The following is a 21,558-nucleotide window of genomic DNA, read 5'->3' on the forward strand; positions in this document are numbered from 1 at the left end:
ATTTACTTTTTTTTAATTTTTTTTATTTCAACTTTTGACTCCACTACATTTGTCTGAGAGCTTTTAGTTACTCGTTACATTTGAGATGGGCGTCCTTGGCGCCCTTCCTGTCCGGTGGAAAATCACCTTCCCTCCAAATTCAGTGACTTTAAAAGTGTATAAATGTTTGACGGTCTCTTCCTTTAAGGGTTGGGAGAAATCCTCCTGCTTCTAGAGCTAAATAAACTATTCAAACACTTGTTGGATATCCAGAAAATAAATGTTTGTTGTTTTTTTTTTTTTATATTATCTTATTTGATGATCTTATCGGATCTGATGCATTGCTGTAGATTAAACTTACGGTGTGTGAAAGGACTCAAATAAGCTCAAAGTTGAACATCTGCAGCAGTAAAAAGGCTGAGTAGACGCATTAAGTACATTCTAAACTTATGATACTGAAAGTGAGGCATCCTGTGACTACTTCTCTCTCTCTATGTGTGTGTGTGTGTGTGTGTGTGTGTGTGTGTGAGTGAGTGAGTGAGAGAGAGAGAGCAGTGAGCGCGTACTGAGTCAGTCTTCAGTGAGGCAGCAGTGAGGGAGGACCATGCGGCTGACGGGTTCTCTCTCCCACCAGCTCCACCGTCACCTTCACCTTCATCTTCATCTTCATCTTCATCTTCACCAGCGCCCCGTAAACCCCACCGCGCCCAGCTGAGGAGGAACGACTATGTCCGGGAACAACACCACGTCCTCGCCGGCGGCGGAGACGAGGGACTACACCTGCGTGCGCTTCTACGTCTCCACCGTGTCCTTCTCGGTGCTGCTCTTCTTCAACCTCATCATCAACTCCACCATCGTCCGCGTGGAGCACCTCCGGCGCCACGCGCGCTTCGTGCTCGTCTTCCACCTGCTGCTGTCCGCCCTGGTCTACCTGGGCACGAGCAGCGTCTTCTACCACCAGATCCACCAGGGCGCGCGGCCGGAGCGCGCCGCCTGCTTCGCCATGATCACCGTCTTGATCTGCAGCGGCTCCAACATCCTCCTGACGCTCACGGTGATGGCGCTGGACCGCTACTGCGCCGTGTGCCACCCGATGCGCTACACGGCGTGCTGCGCGGCGGGGCACTGGCCCTGGCTGCTGGGCGTGCTCACCTGGCTGGTGGCGCTGGGCATCCCGCTCAGCCTGCTGCTCCAGACCAGATGGGACGACTATCACGGCGAGTGCGGCCGGGAGCAGCTGAGGAAAGGCGAGCTGCAGAAGGTGCTGTTCATCGGCGTGTGCACGCTGCTCATCCTGTACAGCTACGTGAGGATCCTGGTGGAGGGCCGCCGGTTGGGGGTGCTGAACCGGCGCAACCGGGCCGGCTGCAGGACGATCGCCCTGCACGGCAGCCAGCTCGCGGTGTTCCTCCTCCCGAACTTTGTGAACTTCGTGCTGACGATGTTGTACAAACGGGAGCTCGTCCAGCAGGGGACCAAGGAGCTCTCGGCCGTGGTCATCTTCGCCTTCTTCAGCCTGGCGCAGTGCGTCGCGCCGGTCGTGTACGGCCTGCGTAAAGAGGAGCTCCTGGAGGAGCTGAGCCACAGGTTCCCCTGCTGCTCCCGGTACTTTAAGAGTGTCCTCGGCTGGACTGTGCACGTCAGCTGGACACAAACCAGCAACCGAACGCGGTATGTAGCAACGGATGCGTGCATCCACTTATTAAAGGTGCAATGCGTAAAAATTGCAGTTTAAAGGGGCACTTTGTAGTTTGAGAAATTCCAACTCACAATATGAATGAGGTAATAAAACAAACTCAGAAATATTTTTTCTTTCTCCCATAACTGAATGAACAAGCTGTTCATAGAGGAAAACAGGAAAGGTGGCAGGGTCCGCCACGCATAAACAAGGTAAAACAGGAAGAAGTGGTGTCGTTTAAGGTCAGTTTGTTTATTCTGTCATAAAAACAATTAAGTCGATGAAGATCTTTCTCTTCCCATTGAAATGTCCACCTCAAAACTTCATAATGCGTCTTTAAAACAATTTATCATCAGACTCCGAGGACATCACACTTCTGACGTTGTGTCAAAAACACTTCCGTGAAGGTGAAGATATCTACTGAAGTTAGCATGCTAACCAGCTAGCCCCAGGCCTGACAAACGTCTATCTCCCAGCACCTCGCTACCACGGCTGTCCAGCTAGCTGCACAGCTAACAAGCTAACAGTGGATGCTGTCATGGATGGTTAAACAGAATACCGTTAGCAGCAGTTAGCATTTACTCTGGGTAGATGCTGCACCAATATATCAAATCACAATGTTTTTGTTTTTTAACCATCATTTGAAGGTAGAAAAAAAACCCTGCGTGTCACATATTAGCTTACATACAACCTAATCGTTTGTTTTAATGATGCTATTTCAATGTGTATACATCCAAATCATCTACAATGCATGTTCAATAATGTCATAGCTTATTAATATCATGACTTTCACTAAGGTTGGGTTGAAGACATCATTTTGGGGGTTGGGCCACACCACAGACTGAAACACAGACACTGAACGTAGGTTAAACCAACATAACCATGGCAGTTAGACCGACATGAGCTGTTGAGTGGACATCAAAGAAGCCAGCAAAGCGATATACCATACATAAAATACTAAAAACAGTAGAAGCGTCATTGCTCATCCCGTCGTGTTTTAATCTATATCTTTAAATGTTAGTTACGTCTGAGAATCGCAACACAAACAAACAGATTTGCAGATTTCACATATCTGCCCACAATGCAAATCAACATCACCTTTTCCACTTGGTAGTAACTTTTGTTACTACCGCGACGTCACACTGATCACTGGTGTATTTGTTAAGTTGTGGATTCGCTGTCAAACGAATCTCCACGGTAACCACTAACTGCTGCTACTAATTGCTGTTAGCTAGTTAGCTCAGTTAGCAGCGGGGCAAGCAGTCCAGACTGGGCGTTCGGAGTGGTTGGACGTTTGTCCATAACAAAACCATCATTCTGTCTCATTTCAGTGTCCGTTTTTGAATGCTGTCAACGTAAATTGTGACATATTGTACTTTTAAAATACATAAAGAAGTGAAGGTAACAGTTTCTCGAAAGAATCATAATCAGTGTAGCTTCATTGGCCCACAAACGGGAAATTTCTTTGCCAAGACTTGTTGATAAGAGGAACTTCCGGGCTGCCAGGTTGTGCCACATTAACAATCAAGTCATCAGTGAATGCTCACAAGTTTCTCGATTTCCAGTGTAGCTGTAGAGCTACTCATCTTATATGAAGCCGTAAGCAAATGTTTATCAGTCATTTCTAAAACAAAAGAAATAAAAATAAAAAAAGCGATAGATAAATAAAACCAAAGTAAGTTACTAATATGAAAACCACTTTTGTTTCAAACCTTTCGCGGCTCTGCGTGGGCCGATATGTGGACATCTGCATGTGTGGAAATTTCCACACCTGAGGCAAATGTCACATGAAATCACATGAAGTGTTCCTAACATAGTGCGGAAAAAAAAAAAAAATAAAGAGATGACAACCGGCTCAAAACTATCGCGTTACACATATTTTCTCATGGCGTGCGCAAGACGAAAGCTTGCAAAATGTAAAAAACCTTCATCAGCTCTGTTATCTACAACCCAGACACACCCCCACGCATCTTTTTATAGAGAAGCGTACACTTTCCTATCTGAGATGAGCGTGTCAGGCTAACTCATGATCCTTTATAACCGGTATATGATATGAGGAACTGAACTGAGCTCAAGCTTTAACTTTCCAGGACAGACGGTAGATTCCCTCCTTAGATCTGGCATCCCACCCCCTTCATATTCACTACTGCTTGACTTGAGCTACGACTTTGTCCAATTTGAATAGCTTTGGTTCAAGCTTGACTTAAGTGGCCTGCCCTTTTTACTTAAAATAGCAATCATCTAAAAACCAGAGAACAGTGAAAGTTCCGATGTGAGAGCTAAAACGAAAAAAGGGAATTCGGAGGGTGATTAATAGCCAGATGAAGTCACTCGACTGAGAGAAACGTGTCGAACGAATTGATTTGCATAAGGCTCAGCGCGAGTATCGCCTCCGCGCTACCGTGATGACTAAATGGGTTGTTAAAATGGACGTTTTGTTGCATGATTTCAGCATGAAACCACAGCTTAACAGAAAATACTTCCCCTTTAAGTGTTTTGGAAATTTCTCCGTGTTAAGACAGTTAACCACAAACCCCCCACCCCCCCCAAAAAGGAGCACATGAGTTCATGGCTGGAGGGTTATTTCAGGATCTTTATACTCTCTTTTTCCCCTCCTCAGGGAGCGAACGCTGACAGCCCAGACCATCATCTCCCTGGAGGTCCCGCATGTCCCAGAGGAGGAAACCAGCCCGATGTCGGTCATGAATTCCACACATGACTCGGACTCGTGTTAAGGCGATACGGACAGTGCCTGATGGAGGGGGGGGGAACCAGGTCATGATCCCGACAGCCACAGGAACGTTTGGATAATACGTGAGCTGATGTTCTCGGCTCCGGCCTCCAGGGAACTGAACTGAACTTAGACTAAAAGGAACTGCCTTGGACATAATGATCCAGATCTTTAAGGTTTCCTTCCTCACCGGACCTGGACGTGCATCATTGTCGGGACTTCAGCGTGTTTTTATTTTGCTCTCTTTTTGAACTCCTGTCAGGCGGGAGCTGCTCAGTGACAGTGCGGTCTGGAAAGAAGTGGGGCAGTCCTCTAAACGTACGTGTTCCTTGGCTGGCCCTGGGATTTTAAAACCTCAATTCTTCAAGCACAAGGCCGCTCCTCTAACCTCCCGCTAACAAACCCTGCATCATTTTGGGATTAAAATGACTTGGATGGAGGATATATTTTAATATACCGTCTGGAGAATGTTGTGTCCATGTGTTTCTTAACCTTGTGGATATTAAAAATTGTGAGATGAACAGTCTAGCGCCGGCTGAATGTGTCCAGCAACTTTGGAATTAAGAGTGGGAAGGTCACACAGTTGGGCATTTCGTCATCAAGTGAGCATTAGCGAGCTCTCATGATAAAAAGCACATATATTGGTGATCTTGTACTGGGGATCACTTGGTATAAGATCATACAAGCTAAAGGCGGCTGTTGATTTAGCTCAAAGAAGCGGGAAACGGCTAGCCCAACTATTAAAACAAAGAAAACATACAAATTGTGGAAGCCATGTTACAGCGAGCAAACGACGTGTGTAATGTGTTCATTGGCGAGCTTTACAATTGCTGGTAGGCAGATGTTGTTATGTTTAGAAAAGCAGGGCTAGCTTTTTCCTCATTTCCTGTCTTTACGCTAAGCTAATCATTTTCCGGCTTTAGCCTGGCACTAAAGGGACACTTAAAAGCCTAAAAGCTTCTTTTTTTTATGACGCAAGGCTAACAGGATGGGCTGATACACCTGAATGACCCTTGACTTTCTCCGAGCCTGCTCTCTCAATATTTACCTTTACTAAAAGAAAAAAAAAAAAAAAGGAATAATATAATAACTGGGGAGCGTCCACATGCAGGTGCAACCGTGGCTCGCTTTGCCGCTCAGCTCGTCGGCCGGTTTTTAGTCAGAGGCCCGGCTCGTGAATTCCGGGGAAATTCTCAACACTTCAACCGCAGGGCTCGTGAAGCACTGGCACAGCCCTCACCGTCACTCAGTCTCGCACCCACAGCGCAGTCATGTCTGTTTTATATCTGCAAGCAGGAAGAGGTTCCTGTTTGTGCTTGACAGCGACTCTTATACAGCTGGCAGAGCATTTACAGTTTCTGCTGTGGATGCCGTGAAAGCCAAGCTGTAGGCCGCTTCGAATACAGCAGAAATAGGAAGTAGGTTTGGCGGGCAAAATATTGCATTACTTTTTGCTGAGCTTCAATATTTGATTTTTTTTTTGTTGTCGTTTTTTAAGGGTTAGGAAGGAAGAAACCAGAAAGGGGTAGTGTAGTCTGGCTTGTTACAGGAAAAATTCATTAATCTGAGAGCAACGTACTTCAAGAGGAGGCAACAGCTGTACTTCAGACAGACAAATGAATAGATACTTTATTCTTTAATCCCTATGAGTAAGTGCGTTGCTAAAACAAAAAGCTCAAAAGTACATTTGCACAACACCGCCACTCCGCCAGAACAGTCGAGACAGTCGTCTGGCACCTGCAGACGCATTTTTTTTAGATCACTAATAGCAACGAGATTACGGTCTGAAAACAGCAGCACTGGTTGGTCGCACAACAAGCTAGCAGGAAGGCGAGAATGTGCAGATCTAATTCAAGTTTTATTTAACAGCACATCAAGAAAAGTTACTCAAAAATCAGGTATGCAGACGGATGGTTAACTTTCTACAATTACAGTTAATGGTGCCTGCAACCCTCAGCAGAGAAAATACACAGTTGCACTTTGGAAGTTAATGTGACGGCACGTTTAAAAAACAAAAAAAAACATGTTAAAGCTCTCTGTTTGACTCAAGTCTCAACAGGAGCTTCGAACAGCATCCATGGACCGGTTTCTAAGGCAACGGCTTTTTTGCTCCTGAAGTTAATATTTTTTTTGTGAAAAGCACCGATTGAGCTTAATACACATGCAGAAAGGCGTCAAAGTACATCAACACCACACCGTTATATACATTTGATCACAATGTAGATACACGGACAAACTAGAGTGCCATTTAAAGTTCATTTATGTGTAGATCGCTTTCTTAACGGATCAGTTCAAAGCTTCCGCTGTTTACTGGCCCTACTATCTCAAAGTTGCATTATTTGTTTTTCAAAAGGAAAAAAAAAACAAAAACAAACAACACAACACTATAACTTAATGTTCCAAACGACTCAACGATGACGTCATTCAATCCGCTACGGTCATGAAGGCTGAGATAAAGTAAAAATAAAAAGCTCCGAGCACACGTTCAGTCATCAGCTGTTTGGATGTAGGCGACAGGGCTGAATGATTTGTCGAAATAGTGATATGACTGACTATATTTTTTTATCATTTTATGTCATATGGATTAAAACTCCTCCAGCTCAAACTCTGGATGTAGTGAAGCGAGAATCAAATAAATATCTGTGAAAAACAGGTTAATATGATTACAGTCTGTGTGACGGAACAAGAAGCTTCAAGTTGTGACGTCTGTGCAAAAAAAACACAAACAAACAAAAAAAGGACAAATCATCCAGCCCCGATCGTCCACAAAGCTCGATTACACAGAACCAAACCAACAGAATATGTGATGGAGCGTTGATGGCGATTAAGTTGCGAGGAAACTGGCACACATGACCGAGAACCCGGTTAGAGGAGAGGAAGTGTGAGAACAATCATAAATGGATGTGAAGATGTGGGGATGTGCCTGCGTTTAGAAACCCAGTGGGTGAGTAGACACCACGCCTCCGTTCTCCACCACGGCTGTAGAGATGGCCCGCAGGTTCTTGAAGACCTGCCGGGACTCGCTGGAGCGCAGGGCCTTGATGTCGCGCATGACCCTGTCGTGGGCCTGAAGAAAAAAAATCAAGTTAGATTCATCCAGGTGCTTTTGCCAGTAACTCGTTACAACTAGTGCATCTTTCTGAACTGGGGACAGCAAAGTGCTTCCAGGTGAAGCAGGAGAAACACTCGACACATCCTCAGACGCAGATTATTTCACGTTTGCATTCAATGTATCTTCTTTGTGCAGGCGGTCTTACCTCCACACACCAGGTCTCACACAGCATCTTCTCATGCTGAGCTGAGGGAGCGCCCTGACTCAAAGAGCGCGAAGCCCTGCAGAGAGAGAGAGGAGGGGGGAAGTCAGTTTAGGGTGCGTAGGAGTGTGAAGGTGGAATTCAACTAGGCCAAAGATCGAGTGAGTGGGCGCGTGGAGCAAGAGACGGAGCGACAAAGTGAAACTGGGGCGCGCAGATTAGAAAAAAAAAAAGAAAAAAAAAAAACAGAAAAAAGAAAAGGGACTAAGAGGGAGGCTGAGGTTGTTTATTGTCTAGTTTGTACGCTTACCTGGACAGGACAACCACCATGGCGTAGAGGTCAATCGCACCGTCTGCGACTCTCTTCAGGATAAACTGTTCATCTGAAAAAGAGAAGATGCGCGTTACTCGTCACATTATTACAAATAATCAAAACAAGTAATGAGAGGATTACACTTAAATTACTTTTAAAAATCTAAAAATTTTCCCTCCAATGTCATTGAAATGTCTGGGGTTTTTTTTTTTTCCATTGGAAGACTCAAAGGGCAAGCGATGTCCAAAATGACTCAAACTCCAGCCCAAAGCATCCAAAGTGTACCAGCTGGGGATTTTTTTTATTCTTTTTTTTTAAATCCAACACCTACAAGGGTTTATTCAACCTTCACACATGCAAACACACACACACACACACACACACACACTCACCAATGATTTTCTTGCCGTGTTTCATCAGCAGGTCCTCAACGACCGCTCCGAACTGTTCGATGGCTTTAACGGTCTGGAAATCATGAAGGGGGGGGGGGGGACACATCGGTCGGAGAGAAAAAAAACAGACATTAAGACTGTCAAACTGTCACTTGCACATCCACACACCCACTCAGTCTGAGCTACAGCTTCAATAAATGCCTAGAATTGAAAAAAAAAAAAAAAAAGTTTTACCAGTTCACCACTGTGTGCCAGCTCAGGGTGCACAGTTCCCTGCAGCGTCAGGCCCGTGCTCAAACCTGCCTTCCTGCAAAGACAACAGGAGAAGCGGTCGTTTTAACAACATGGCTGAGGAGGAAGTAGTTACACAACATACACTGTATCATGACAATTGTTTTAAAGCTAATACGTCTGTACATAAAGAAAAAAATTATAGACATATTTAAAATATTTACACGTAAAACAATTCTAGTTGACAGTTTTGAGAGAATCCTGGCACTTCTTTAGGTCAGTGATTGCAAAGACGTGGAGTTAAATATCTGTGCTGGAGATGTGGCGAGGACGAAAGGGGAACAAAGAAACATCGCTGCAAATTAGCTGCATTAGAGAGACGGTAAGAGGAGCCTCAGCATCTGCACAAACAGAGCCTGTTTGAACATTTCCTACGGCACTTTTCAATTTGAAGCGGACAGAGCAGGAAATGGTGACGGTGAAGTTATGACATGAGAAATTTTACAGTTGAATTCAAAGAAAGGATCGGCTGGCGAGACGCTGAACACAATGAAGAATGGAACGGACACGTGTGACATCCATCACGTATTGAGCAAGGCAAGTCCCTATCTCCCAGCATCAGCGACGGCAGTTAGGTGCTTCCTGTGCCCCAGACACAAGGACACAGTGGACAGGGTGTTGTTTGTGCATTTGTGCATGTGTGCAACCTTTTGGCTCTCTTGGTGATCTCTCCTGCGAGCAGCCCAGCGTTGCCGATGGGGTTCTTCAGCGCCTTCTGCAGGCCCTTCAACTGGTTACCAGCACTCTGGAGGGAATCGGAGAGAGAGACGCACACGACTTATCAGCAGGCGAGTGATGTTATCCTTCGAGATCGAATGATTTCATATCACACTTCAACCAGCGTTCCGGATTCCTAGGTGTGAGAAACTGACACAAAGTCAGACTGCGACATCTTGACTTGACTTGACTGGTAACAAAGGGGTCAATCCGGGACATTCAAAGGAACAGCGACAAAAAACTAAAGTTGATGGTGACTGAAATATGCATAACATGCCTTGATATGGCTCGTTCAGTGTAATCCAAGCCTTAGTGCAGTGAGGACCAAGCTCCCAGAATAATTCAGAAAGATGTTATTTACACCCTCGACATACAATCAAGCTTGTCCACCCAGGCAGGATTCGCTCTAACACTTTTATTGTAGCAGCTACAATGAAGATTTGGGCTTATAAAAGGGCGTACATGACAACTTTTCATATAAATTTGGGATCTCTGAGCTTCTGGAGGCTTGGGTTAGGCTCAGACGAGCTGTATGGAGCCATTTTATGTTTATCTCTGTAGTTTTTTTTTTAAGTATTAAAAAGCATCTTCGTTTGTTTTTAAAGAAGGCTGCCACACTGTGAGTTTTCCTTTTTTGATGAACTGCTCCTTTAAGGGCTTCTATGAGCAGCACCTCCACTATTACCTCAGAAACCTACCCTGCTGTCTTTTCCACAATTTCATAAAACTGTATAAAACCTCCAATTCCAAATATTTTACAGCAACTCAACACTGCCGGCAGCGGTTTTTAAATTCTCTACCCTTTGCCTTTATGGATTTGACGGCTTAAAGTGAAAATCTAACTTTTGATTTAGAAAAACATTATTCTTCTTCCATGACACCCTACAGGCACAGCTTTAATGGAGGCGTGCTGTCCCCGTTAGCAGCGTGCGTGGTTTCCCCACAAACCTGCTGAGCTACATTTATTAGAGTGGGCCGGTAAAACACATTGAGCAGCTCTAAGTTAAACATCTTCACATATTTCTCTCCTCCAATTTCAGGTGTCACATCCTTAATTTCAACACCTTTTAAGACCATTTCAATCAAATTTTAGACAGATTTTTGGACTGATTTCTCATTTAAGTGTTCCTTGTTCAGTATAAAGATAAGTCATATACATAGGGACCAGCGCAGAGGTAGGTTTTATGTAGGATTACGGTTATTAGAGTGAGTTGGGTTAATCTACAGCCCTTTTTCTCACAGCCCCTTGTGTGTTTTACGTTTTAGACAGAATTAAGTTCAGTTGTTGGTATAAGGATGTGTAAAGATGAATAAACAAAATAAGATAAAATGTTTGCAGTACTGAGAAATCAAAAATTCTGATTTAAGACTGTTTCGTGACTTTTAAGGCTCATTATTCATACAATTTAATTTAAGCCATTTAAAAAAGGACCTTTAAGACTAGATGAGACTGAACAAGCTCTGACTGATCGGAAACACGTGTTCAAAACAGACCCTCGGTATAAAATAACTTTAGGGAAGTTGCTTCTTGATCACCCATTTTTAAACCTACAAGATGTTACAAGATGTGTTGTAAAAGCACATAGGAAGTAGAAGCAAGCAGAAAACACTTCCTCTCGACAAAACATCTGTACTTTTCCACTCAGGCTTGATCCGATCACCACGCCGGAGTCAGACAATGACAAAAATCTGATCAAGGGGTTTTCACTTTACCTGGAAGCCGTTGAGGGCAACAAAGAGCCGCAGGATGTCGTTGGTGCCTTCAAAGATACGGAAGATTCTCAGATCCCTCATCACTCTCTCCACGCCAGCGTCCTGCGGAGACACACACAGAAACATGATGGCCTTCTACGTACTCTGCAGTTAACATAATAAGCTATGTTCTGTATTCTGCAGTGACATACACTCTTGATTACCGGTTTGTGAAATCTACGGTATAGCCTCATGCTGTATTTGCATATTAAGCAACCAACAGGGGGAAGTCGGTTGTGTGTTATTGTATTCAACACATGGAATTTAAGATCTATGCTATGGGGTTCTTGAAGCATTTTGAGAGTTAAGTTCACATTGAATAACTTTGCTTTAACTTTGTATGTTTTAATCACGATTATCTAATGCTCGCTCATTTCATCACCAGGAGACAAACAAATATGTCGACAGGATCATTTCATCTCAGATGTTTAGAGATTTTCCATTTTAAGGACAGACTGCATCGAGGACACAACAGATCATGTTGAAAATCATGCAGCTATTCAAAAAGAAAGCGTATTCCTACAGTTGAAAACAGTAAGCAAGTAAGTAAGTAAGCAGTCCCCAAACTTCCAAGACTTTGTATAAACCCTGCAGCTTTTTGCTGTGATCAGAAGCTGTTGCCAAAACACCAGCTGCGAACAGGAATAAAGACTATTTATTGATGTGCTTTTAAATTCAGGGTGCGAAAGTAACGGAGTGTATTATAGGCTACACAGACAGGCAAATTCATTCTGTGAAGACGAACAGAAATTAGCAGAAACTTGGCTTCCTTGGTGAAATGAAACCCCGAGTCAAAATGTGCACTGTGAGCAGAACTAATCAAAGTGTTTCTCCCCTCTTCCTTTTAAAACAACTCATATCCTGCAACTAATTTCACAATAACTTGCAGAAAAAAAAAATCATAAGGAAGTGGACATCTGCAGAGACAGACTATCAATCCAACGTAAAAGTAAAGGCTCAAGATCTGTTAAGGTTTTGAGTCAACTTCTGTGATTGTAAATTCGGCTATTCTTCAACTAAGCTGCATTGAATGGCACAGGTTATTTTGTCCTCCCCTTGTTAGTTCTTAAAGAGTACAATTTGCAGCAGAACTGCCACCTCTGTAGTTAAGTGTTGTTCCACGACTGATAAACTTTCCACTGTATTGTGGCAAAGCAAGCGCGTCTGTATAGTCTGGTTTATTTTAAGCAGAGCAACATTACTGTTTACATGACTTCACATCGCCCCCAGATCCTCAGCTAGCTTGTACCGGTCTATTCTGGTAAACTACTTGGTTGACTTTCACCTGAAAAAAAATACATCATTGTGGTATCAGCAGCATCTGAGTGCGAGCGTCGTTGCATGTGACCACAGGGACAATGTATATGTGACTATGAGAGGGAAAAAAAAGGTGCTGCCGTGGCTAAACAATCAACGTGTAGTTGTGTAGTAGTTGCTTGGAGCTTGTAGCACTCTTCTTATTGGCTGATTGTGTCACCACAGATGGGGTGATTATACTTGTGAGCCACGCAGGCTGATGTAGATACAGGCAGTTATGTCACTATGCTCAAGATGGTGAGAACTACAAATAGAGTGTTGGTAATGTGAAAATAAATACAGTAGACAGACAGAGTGAGGTGGTAAAACAGGAGGTAGGTTGGTAGAAAGCTTCTGAGTTCCTAAAATAGCTCCTGGAAAGGTTTTTGAGGCAAATATGCATTATTCTATACCCCATAAGTGGAACATTTTTGGTGCCCTGGAACTTTTTGGTTCCTTTTTCCTTTAGGTTGAAGACTTGGTCAAGTTTCTAAGCTCCTAAAATAGTTCCAGGATTCCAAGAAAAAGTTCCCTGAAGTGAAAATGGGTTATTCTCTACCCAAAGGAGCTTCTTTTCTGGGGCAAGGAAGCAGGATACAGACTACTTGGACCCTAACCCTAGATTCTGAAAAAAGGACAAAAATTTAGCTAGCCACTCACTCATCCCAGTTTCTAGTTAGCCACCAATGTAACACAGATCATTCATCCAGTGAAATACTTAGTGTTAATAAGCTTTGGTGTGTGGCTTCTGACACTTTAAATAGCGCACCTGTTAAACGTCCTAACAGGCAAGAAGACAAAACGGTTAAAACTGCTCGTATCTACTCGTGCAGCTTCTGAGTGGTCCCTGTGTTTGTGTGGTAACAGGATGTGGACTGATCACTCACCTTCATGAAACCCATGCCGCCCATAACTTGAATACACTCGTCAGTCACCGTCCATGCTGCCTCCTGTCACATTTTTTTTTTCAAAAACACACAGAGAGAGGCAAGTGAACTTTTGCTCTACTAAATGCACAAATTTTCATTTTTGATTGGGCAAATATCCCAAGAGACATCTACTTCCTAAATCTACAACTAAGCCTCCACAGAATAGGGAACATTAAAAGGTTATGAAACTGCTGCTGTGTTTCCGGAACACCAACTTCTGCAAGAAGTAACCATTTAATCAAACACAAAATAATAAGGTACACAGACATTTTTCGCAAAGGTTTTCACAACAGCTGATGTAAGAGGACACCATGTACATTCAGCCAGGCATTATTGAAACTACTACTACTGCAACAACTGTGATGTGTGTTTAACCAATGATACTGTTGTGCTGTTCAAACTCTTACAGAGGCAAAGATCTTGCTGATGGCAGCTTCAATCTGGAATTCAGTCGCTCCACTATCCATGTTGCCGCTGATCATGTAGGCCATTGACTGCAAAAAGACACAGAAGTAGCAAACTTAAGCATTGGCTCGTGACAGTTTCCGCAGGAGTGCACGCTAATGTAAAGGGTAAGAGTGGTTTAATTCACAAAGGATTTGTGCTCTTAACATCTTTGCTACACACACATTAAAGGGACCTTTGTGGGCTGAAAATCAACCTCTCGAAATGGCTGCTTTGTGCTCATATACCAGCTAATAAACTGGCAGAACGTGACGCTTATACTGTTGCACAGAGATGCTTCAAGGAAATCAAGAAGTAAGACACAAAGATACTGGCACTGTCTGGTTTAACCCTCCTTTAGTCAGAATCAGGGTGAAGTGTAAAAACAGAAGAGAAAACATGACACAGACTGCAAAAGAGAAAAAAACGCTGTCCAACCTCAGTGACATAATGGAGCATAGCCATGCGAGCCATCTTCTCCTGGATGGCTCCGTAGGTGTGGATCTTGCTGCCAAACTGGGTTCTGTTGGCTGCATGATCCACCTGTTGAAAAGAGGAAAATGACGGTCACTTGCATGATTTGCATGAAGCATGATTCCTATACACTTCCTCATATTTCAAGACTGGAACTGAAAATGTTGCATTTTTTTTCTTTTCTTTTCTTTTTTTTTTTTACGGGGTCCATGTTGACATGTTGTTGCTGTCTAGTTTTTATGCAAAAGGAGGAGGAAGTTTAGCAATGCTGCCAACCACTTGTGGCACCGGGGACGGATCCCGGTGTGACCACACAGGCGCACTGGTCTCAGAAAATGCCACCAGCTCCGAAAATAAACATCTGACATGGAGCTGACTACACTGACTTTAAAAACAAAGTGCTGTGGCATAACAGTGCTGTCATAAACAAGTGGAACAAGTGGACAAGAATGCAATTTATACCTTCATGTTTGAAGAAATCCAAAGCACATGTTACGTTTCTCTTATTTTCACCACTTCAGTTTCCTCCTAACATATGAGGACAGGCGGGTTGTGTACAACTTGATAAATGAGTGAGGACTGAGGTTTCTGCACTATTCAATCTATTTTATGATAATGCACCACAGCCATTAAAAGTAATTTATTATTAGAATTGAGGAACTGAACTTCACATAGGGCCAAAAGGACTCTCTCTCTGTAAGTGGTGCAAAATCTAAAGCTACAATATTGAATTTGTGGTTTCATACTTTCTGAACCTGTTTTCAGCAGAGAGTTGCTGCGATTCCACATTTCTAGCGCTGAAAAATATGGCCATCAGCTGCCAGTCACAGCTCCTCATGTAAGAATTTCTTGCCTTGCTCACATTTTTAGGATTTTTTATTATTGCCCTTGAAAATATTGATGATTTTGATGCATTTCACTGATGAAATAAAAATGATCATTAACACTGAAGCACTAATTGTACCAATTACATATAATATTTATATATTATTTGTATTGATACGATAGAAAAATGATATCTCGACTAACTTTGACACATTTTTTAATTTTTACTTGTGCTGATATCTTTAAATGCTCATTGCATTAATTACTTTGCAAAACAAATGCGAAGGGGCTCATTATTGCTGCACAGAAAATCTGTGTCGATGTTTTGCATGTTTTCATCAAAACATATGAAAAGAAAACACCCTTCATGTGAACCCTTTTCCTGGTGATGCAACTAGCCAACAGGTTGACTCATTTCTCAGCACATGCAGCAGTTTATTAGGTCTTTCCCTGCTGAGCGGCACATTAAACTGCTAACTGATGTAACAGTCTCAGAATTACAAAAGACAAAGACTTCACAATGATCTCATCTAGGACAATACCTTTACATGGACTTTACAGAAACCTTATTCAAATGAAGCTGTTACTAATAATCACATATTTGGTTACATAATCAGTCTCGTGTAATTGTAATGTTTAAGAAAAACAACAAAACATGACAGAAACCACACTTGAATCTTCAGCGCCTGTAACCTCAACAGGAAGTTGCACAGCAGAAACAGACCAAGTACGGGAACGGGGGAATTTCCCATGAACCCACAACGAAACACATACATGATTGAACATAGACAATATGCATATAAAGCAACGCAGCAGATGTGAAACGTACACATATAGAGACATGAAGCTTTGCGAGACAGCCATAGTGTCAACATGATGAAAAGCTCAATCATGCCACTTCCTGTCTTCACACTGCTATAGGTAGTGTACTCACAGCTTTGGTGATGACTCCCTTCATGGTGCCTGACAGGGCAGCTGCCATGCCAAAGCGCCCGTTGTTCAAGATGTTCATGGCCACCTTGAAACCTCCGCCCATCTCTCCCAGCAGGCATTCGGCCGGCACGCGGACATTGTCGAAATACACCTCGGCTGTGTTGGACGCCTTGATGCCCATTTTCTTCTCCGGAGGGCCGCTGTGATGAACAAGATGGGGTGATAATGAATCGAAAGCCAGAAAAGAGAAGGAAAAAAAGGCAGGCATGAACTCATAAATCTGCAGATGCAGATGAAAACTTTAAGTGTGCTCACTGTGTCACTCCTCCAAAGCTCCTCTCCACGATGAAGGCAGAGATCTTGTCCTTCATCTCTCCGGTCTTTGGATCTTTCATGGGTGTCTTGGCGAACACTGTAAAGATCTCAGAAAGGCCTCCATTGCTGACAGAGGAAAGAAGGCATCAGATTAGGAAAAGCCAACCAACTTCTACACCTTAAGTTGTATGCAGCTGCCCCCTTGTGGCGACATCCAGAATGCCATGATTGTGTATGAGCTCCCATGTCCTCACCTGATCCAGATCTTGCTTCCGTTCAGAGTGTAGTACGTTCCACAAGGCGACAGGACAGCTGTGGTCTTGATGGAGGCGGCGTCAGAGCCGCTGGCCGGTTCAGTTAGACAGAAGGCGGCAATCGTCTCACCTGGAGGGACAAAGGCAAACATCCAGTGTCAGCACAAATGATCTAGCCATTCTGTGTAACATTCTGTCATAACATCATGTTCCTTTTCAATTCAGTGAAGGGGAACAAAAAGCTGCAGGACTACATAAAAGATAAGTCTGGTGATATTCTATAACATTCTTATGCAAGCAGGGCAATACTTCTACTGGCTGTTTGGAAAACCAGACATACAAACCACTTCCTTTCTCAGAGAACACTAACACCACTAACACAACGTTGTTAAAGCAACGCTGGTGTTCTTACCTGAGGCAAGTTTAGGCAGGTACTTCTCCTTCTGGGCTGGATTCCCAAAGAGCAGAATACCCTTGAAGCCGATGGACTGGTGGGCACCCAATGTGATGCCAACGCCCAGGTCATGACTGCCAACGATCTCAACCAACCTGGCGTACTGTTAGTTGGACAGATGCTACTGCATTAGCATTTACACAGCTGTCTGAAACAATTAACAACTACAAATATTTACAAATGTCTGTGTTTGTGAATAAATATCTATAAATGTAATCCACCTGTGTGTTTGAGAGGCCGAGGCCACCCAGGTCAGCTGGCACCTGCAGGCCAAAGGCACCCATCTCCTTCAGGCCCTCCATGGTCTGATCTTCCACCTTCTCCAAAGCATCGTTCTTGGCGGGATCATTCACATCCTGCATACAGGAGGCAGAAACATGGAGGGTGAAGGGTGAGCATGAGCTCTGGTAAGTTTTGGCCACGAGCACAAAGTGGTTTGAAAATTACCTCGAAGAATTTGCAGACAGGCGGCACGAGCTCTCGGAGAAACTGCTCCTGCTCCTCATTCATGGCTACAACACAGACAAGTGACCACACTTAATCTTTTTTTCATTTTCTACAATGAAATGCAGGTATTTTTCTCAAAACAGATGTTGAGATAATATCCCGTTATTTACCTGAGGGGTAAGGGAACACCTGGGCAGTCTGGATCTGGCCCTTGAAGATGTTGGCGGCAAATGATTTGGACTCCTGGGAAAAAAACAAAACATAATAAAGCTTGTGCACAAACAAACAGAGCATTCAAAAGTTCACTTAAAAAAGAGCATACCCTGAGGAGTTTTTTTTTATGTTTAGATTAACTGTCGTTGCAAAGCTGATTCTGTAAACAGTTTGTATTCTTTACATCCTTGTTTAATGGCTTGCGTGTCCCTTCCCTGAATTCATCTGTGTCTTCTTGCCACTTGCTGATAAGTGGAACAGTGTGAAGGTATTTAAAGGAATATGTATCGTCACACAGAAAGGGGACTCATTCATAGAAAACTGCTTCATAGCACTACAAGAAGTCAAAAACTGGACACGGTAGCTTTAATCCTTAACTAACTGGACATCTTGAACTGTTTGAACAATGTTTATACTGAATAATAACATGATCTCAAATATAATGAAGACATAATAATGATTATAAAAGCTAGAGATCAACATACAACATTAACTGTCTTCTTTTCCACTTTGGTGGCAGCGTCACTGCCGATTGCTGCTGGCTTGTCCAACACTGCCTAAAGACAGAAGCAGCAAAGAAAAAAAAAAGCAGTTCATCAACTCAGTAAAACAAAACAGGGGAATCTTAAAATTTATCTGCTTAAATAAACAACATGGCTGAGGCAAAATGTCAGGTCAAAACATAGTAACTGTCCTGTGATCAGAATCCAGTGCTGTGAGCTAAATAAACCATGAGTAGAGGAGACCTACAGTACTGATTTCATAATCCAAGTGGGTGAGAGGTGACGCCAAGGGCACCTCCAGCCAGCTGACTCACCAAACATACAGGACATATTTTTGGAATGGAGACACCTGGCCCAGTGTTTGTAACAGCTTATCATTCAAACCAGCAAAACAGTACACGCTGTAACACAAATCTGCTTTATTACTGTTTTACTTTAATTAATTTCACTGTGTACAAAGTGAAATTGTGCCCTATGAAAAAAAATCCCAATGATAGGATTTACTAGAGGCTGACGTAGTTTCATTGCGTTTGATTATACAGATCATAAAAATGGTGCCTCTGAGTAAACATACATGTCATATACGATGTGTTTTTGAAAATCAGTCAGAACTCATACACAGGAGTGAATGAGTGAGTGGAGCTGCGCAATATTTACTAATGAGATATTACAGAACATTACTGGCTCATTGCAGCCTGTGTTAACAAGGGAACAAAAAGCCTTTAAAGGTGATTTGTAGCCTAAAATCATATCAATGCACAACAATGGTCTTGGCTGGGACAACGTCAGATTTTCTTGTGCGATAAAAAACCACAATGAGATGATCGTAATAGATAATCATGACTGCGACTACAAGGTATGTGTATCCTATCTGTGGTGCAATAAAAAACATGTTCTTAGCAAAATGTAAGGTTGAGTGCATCCAGTATGTTGTTGTTTCTCTTAAAGTTTTACACATCTTGATGATTATTGTGATAACATCATGGAATGCATAATTTGGTCAGGATATTGCTGCCACGAAACTTCATATCATGCCATGTCTAGTCCCTTTGGAGTGTTTAAAGGTATAAAAAGGTATAAAAATGCCGGTAATTGGGAACTAAGTTTAGCTTAATTTCTAATTCTACTTTTACTTCACGAATACACATACGTGTCTGTTACAGCAACTAGGGAAGCCTGCATTTATGCTGATACAACTTGGAAATTGTTGACATAATAACTCCAAGAGAAAAACTCCTCTCCTGCCCGTCCTGGACAACTGAAGTGTCACCCACATTCATGGTGTCACCTACATAACTGCGTCATGTGACCAGTGAACTTTCCCCTACTTTCCCCGGGAGGGAGGGGTGACAACGTTATGTCAGCCAGACACTGCACTGAGCCGAGCAAGGACAGGAGGCAAACTCTAAAAATATCCTAGAACCACAGAATAAAACAAACACACCAGACAAAGTTCTGATTAAAGTGGAATATCTGTACAGTTGTAGGCTAAATGTTATCGTTACCTGTGCAGCTTGGCTTGCGTACAGACGGGCGTTCTGCACGGCGACCACAGCCCCGGCATGACGCTGACCTCTGTAGCACAGACAGCAATGAAAGGGGATTTTTTTTTCTGGTCTGTTATTTCGAGACTCAAAAGGTTTAACAATACATTCAGACATTAGCTACCTACCCAGACAGAACGGGAGGGACCCTGAGGATGGTGCCGCACAGTGCGGACGACTGGCTCACTTTGCGAAGCAGCATTTTCTTTTAGTTCTAAAAGACAATAATAGAAATAAGAGGCAAATAGCTAGACGACACACAAACAAATAATTAATCAGAGATAGAAACAATGGAGCTGAGATAAAAGTAAAGTGCTGTCAGCTGCTGTTGATTAGCTAGCTATTTATACTATCAATGGCAGCCTAGCTAGCTGCTACGTAACGACGTCGGTTTGTTTTGTAACTCGGCCGGGTTTGATTCGGTGTTTGACTTCTTACTGAAAAGCAGAGCAAAACAGTTAAATATTTTTGATTCCTTGTATTTAGAGCCAAGAATGTCGATGCTAAGTATATACCTGTACGAGTTATATTGTGACACGTCCCCCTGAGTCCGCGTAGTAGCCGCCTGTTCCTCGAATGACCCACTACTGTTTAACCTGAATTTTCTTCTCCGGAGCCAGCCTCGCCGGATGCCATCCGTCTCACCGCGGTGCTTCATGGGATATGTAGTTTTACAGTGTCGGGCATTCAGTTTTGAAGCAGATGAAATGAAAAATACCTTCTCTTTAGTCTGACAGTATAATAAATACAATAACAAACATTCACAGCAAAATATGTGTGATGTCTTAACAGCTTGTTACATTTAGCATCTGGTGAATATATGTATGTATGTATGTATGTATAGATAGATAGATATTGCATTTTTTTACTGTAGTGGTGACTGAAACACAAATAGCATCAGTCACTGATGAATATTTTCTAATTGAACAATTAATATAAAATCTCAACTCAAAATATTGCCATCATTGTTTATCAGTCTTTTTTCAATGAAGTAGAAAAAAAACTTTCTTTTACATAAATATACCTCTTATTCCTTTCAGAAAACCAAATTGTGATGTTATTGACTTTAGTGAATGTTTTCTGTTTAACTAGCAACACCACAAATATTTTGTCCCAAGGATAAAGATCTGCATTCAATCATTCACCACAAAGGTAAAGTCGCAGAGTTTATTAGTGACACATGTACTTTAAGATACCAAAAAGCTTGTTAATGTCGAAGGCAGACTATGTAGAAAGATAGGACTGTCAAGAGCTGTGCTGGGTTGCTTGTATCCATAGAGCCTCCAGATGATCAATGATGGTGATGTTGGTCCGCCAACTGTTTGTTCCACCACTTTGGCCCACTCAGAGACATATCAACAGACTGAGCACTGACTCTTCATCTGGAGCCAACAAGTGAAATATCTCAAAATCGGAGACAGAGTTGGAAAAAAGAAAAAAAATGGTACAGTCATCATGGTTCCCAGGGGATGTACCCTACTGACTGTAGTTGCTGTTATCGGCTTTATTGATTATTGAGGAAGCAGTGCTCCAATGTTGAGGTGAAGCCAACTGACAACTGTTGTCTTTAATGCAACTTATTTTTTAACTCAATAGGTTTTTTATGTAAAATCTACTACATCATGCAGCATTTCCCCACTGAAATGTAGAACTAGAAAACTGCAAAAACTTAAAATACTTGCAGACAGTAGTTCAGGGGATGTACCACAGTACTTCAAAACTCCATATGGCTATATACTTGATCAATCTGGGACTGACTTCTAGTGCTTTCATGAAGTTTGAGTAATATTTTAATTAACATTTAAACAGCAGTGAGTTGT

At 42.7% G+C, this 21,558-nt stretch overlaps 2 protein-coding genes across 2 annotated transcripts; one reads left to right on the top strand and one right to left on the bottom strand.

Annotated features, from left to right (window-relative positions):
• Window positions 1-546: 546 nt before the first annotated feature.
• zgc:194312 (uncharacterized protein LOC794943 homolog) lies at window positions 547-6,762 on the top strand. Its single transcript, XM_037111359.1, has 2 exons — window positions 547-1,650; window positions 4,278-6,762. Exons 1-2 carry the CDS (start codon window positions 707-709, stop codon window positions 4,390-4,392), a joined length of 1,059 nt encoding a protein of 352 aa, XP_036967254.1. The 5' UTR covers window positions 547-706; the 3' UTR covers window positions 4,393-6,762.
• On the bottom strand, window positions 6,228-20,385 carry acadvl (acyl-CoA dehydrogenase very long chain). The gene is made up of 21 exons (XM_037111358.1): window positions 20,254-20,385; window positions 19,867-19,952; window positions 19,700-19,769; window positions 18,177-18,248; window positions 17,649-17,721; window positions 17,479-17,543; window positions 17,253-17,387; window positions 16,990-17,134; window positions 16,578-16,707; window positions 16,324-16,449; window positions 16,010-16,208; window positions 14,215-14,319; window positions 13,740-13,826; window positions 13,291-13,353; window positions 11,069-11,170; window positions 9,286-9,383; window positions 8,582-8,654; window positions 8,348-8,420; window positions 7,953-8,025; window positions 7,646-7,721; window positions 6,228-7,455 (listed from the first exon to the last, which is right to left on the bottom strand). The coding sequence occupies exons 2-21, from the start codon at window positions 19,938-19,940 to the stop codon at window positions 7,318-7,320; spliced, it is 1,977 nt and encodes a 658-aa protein (XP_036967253.1). The 5' UTR covers window positions 19,941-19,952; window positions 20,254-20,385; the 3' UTR covers window positions 6,228-7,317.
• Between the last annotated feature and the right edge of the window lie 1,173 nt (window positions 20,386-21,558).

Source organism: Acanthopagrus latus, chromosome 10, assembly GCF_904848185.1.
Source record: "Acanthopagrus latus isolate v.2019 chromosome 10, fAcaLat1.1, whole genome shotgun sequence".
In the NCBI taxonomy this organism is placed as follows: Eukaryota; Metazoa; Chordata; class Actinopteri; order Spariformes; family Sparidae; genus Acanthopagrus; species Acanthopagrus latus.

Coding starts and splice junctions, on each gene's coding strand:
- zgc:194312 (XM_037111359.1), top strand. CDS start 707: ATGTCCGGGAACAACACCACGTCCTCGCCGGCGGCGGAGACGAGGGAC. Junction 1,651..4,277: donor CAAACCAGCAACCGAACGCG/GTATGTAGCAAC, acceptor TCCCCTCCTCAG/GGAGCGAACGCTGACAGCCC.
- acadvl (XM_037111358.1), bottom strand. CDS start 19,940: ATGCTGCTTCGCAAAGTGAGCCAGTCGTCCGCACTGTGCGGCACCATC. Junction 18,249..19,699: donor ACGCAAGCCAAGCTGCACAG/GTAACGATAACA, acceptor TTCTGTCTTTAG/GCAGTGTTGGACAAGCCAGC. Junction 17,722..18,176: donor AAAAGAAGACAGTTAATGTT/GTATGTTGATCT, acceptor TTTTTTTCCCAG/GAGTCCAAATCATTTGCCGC.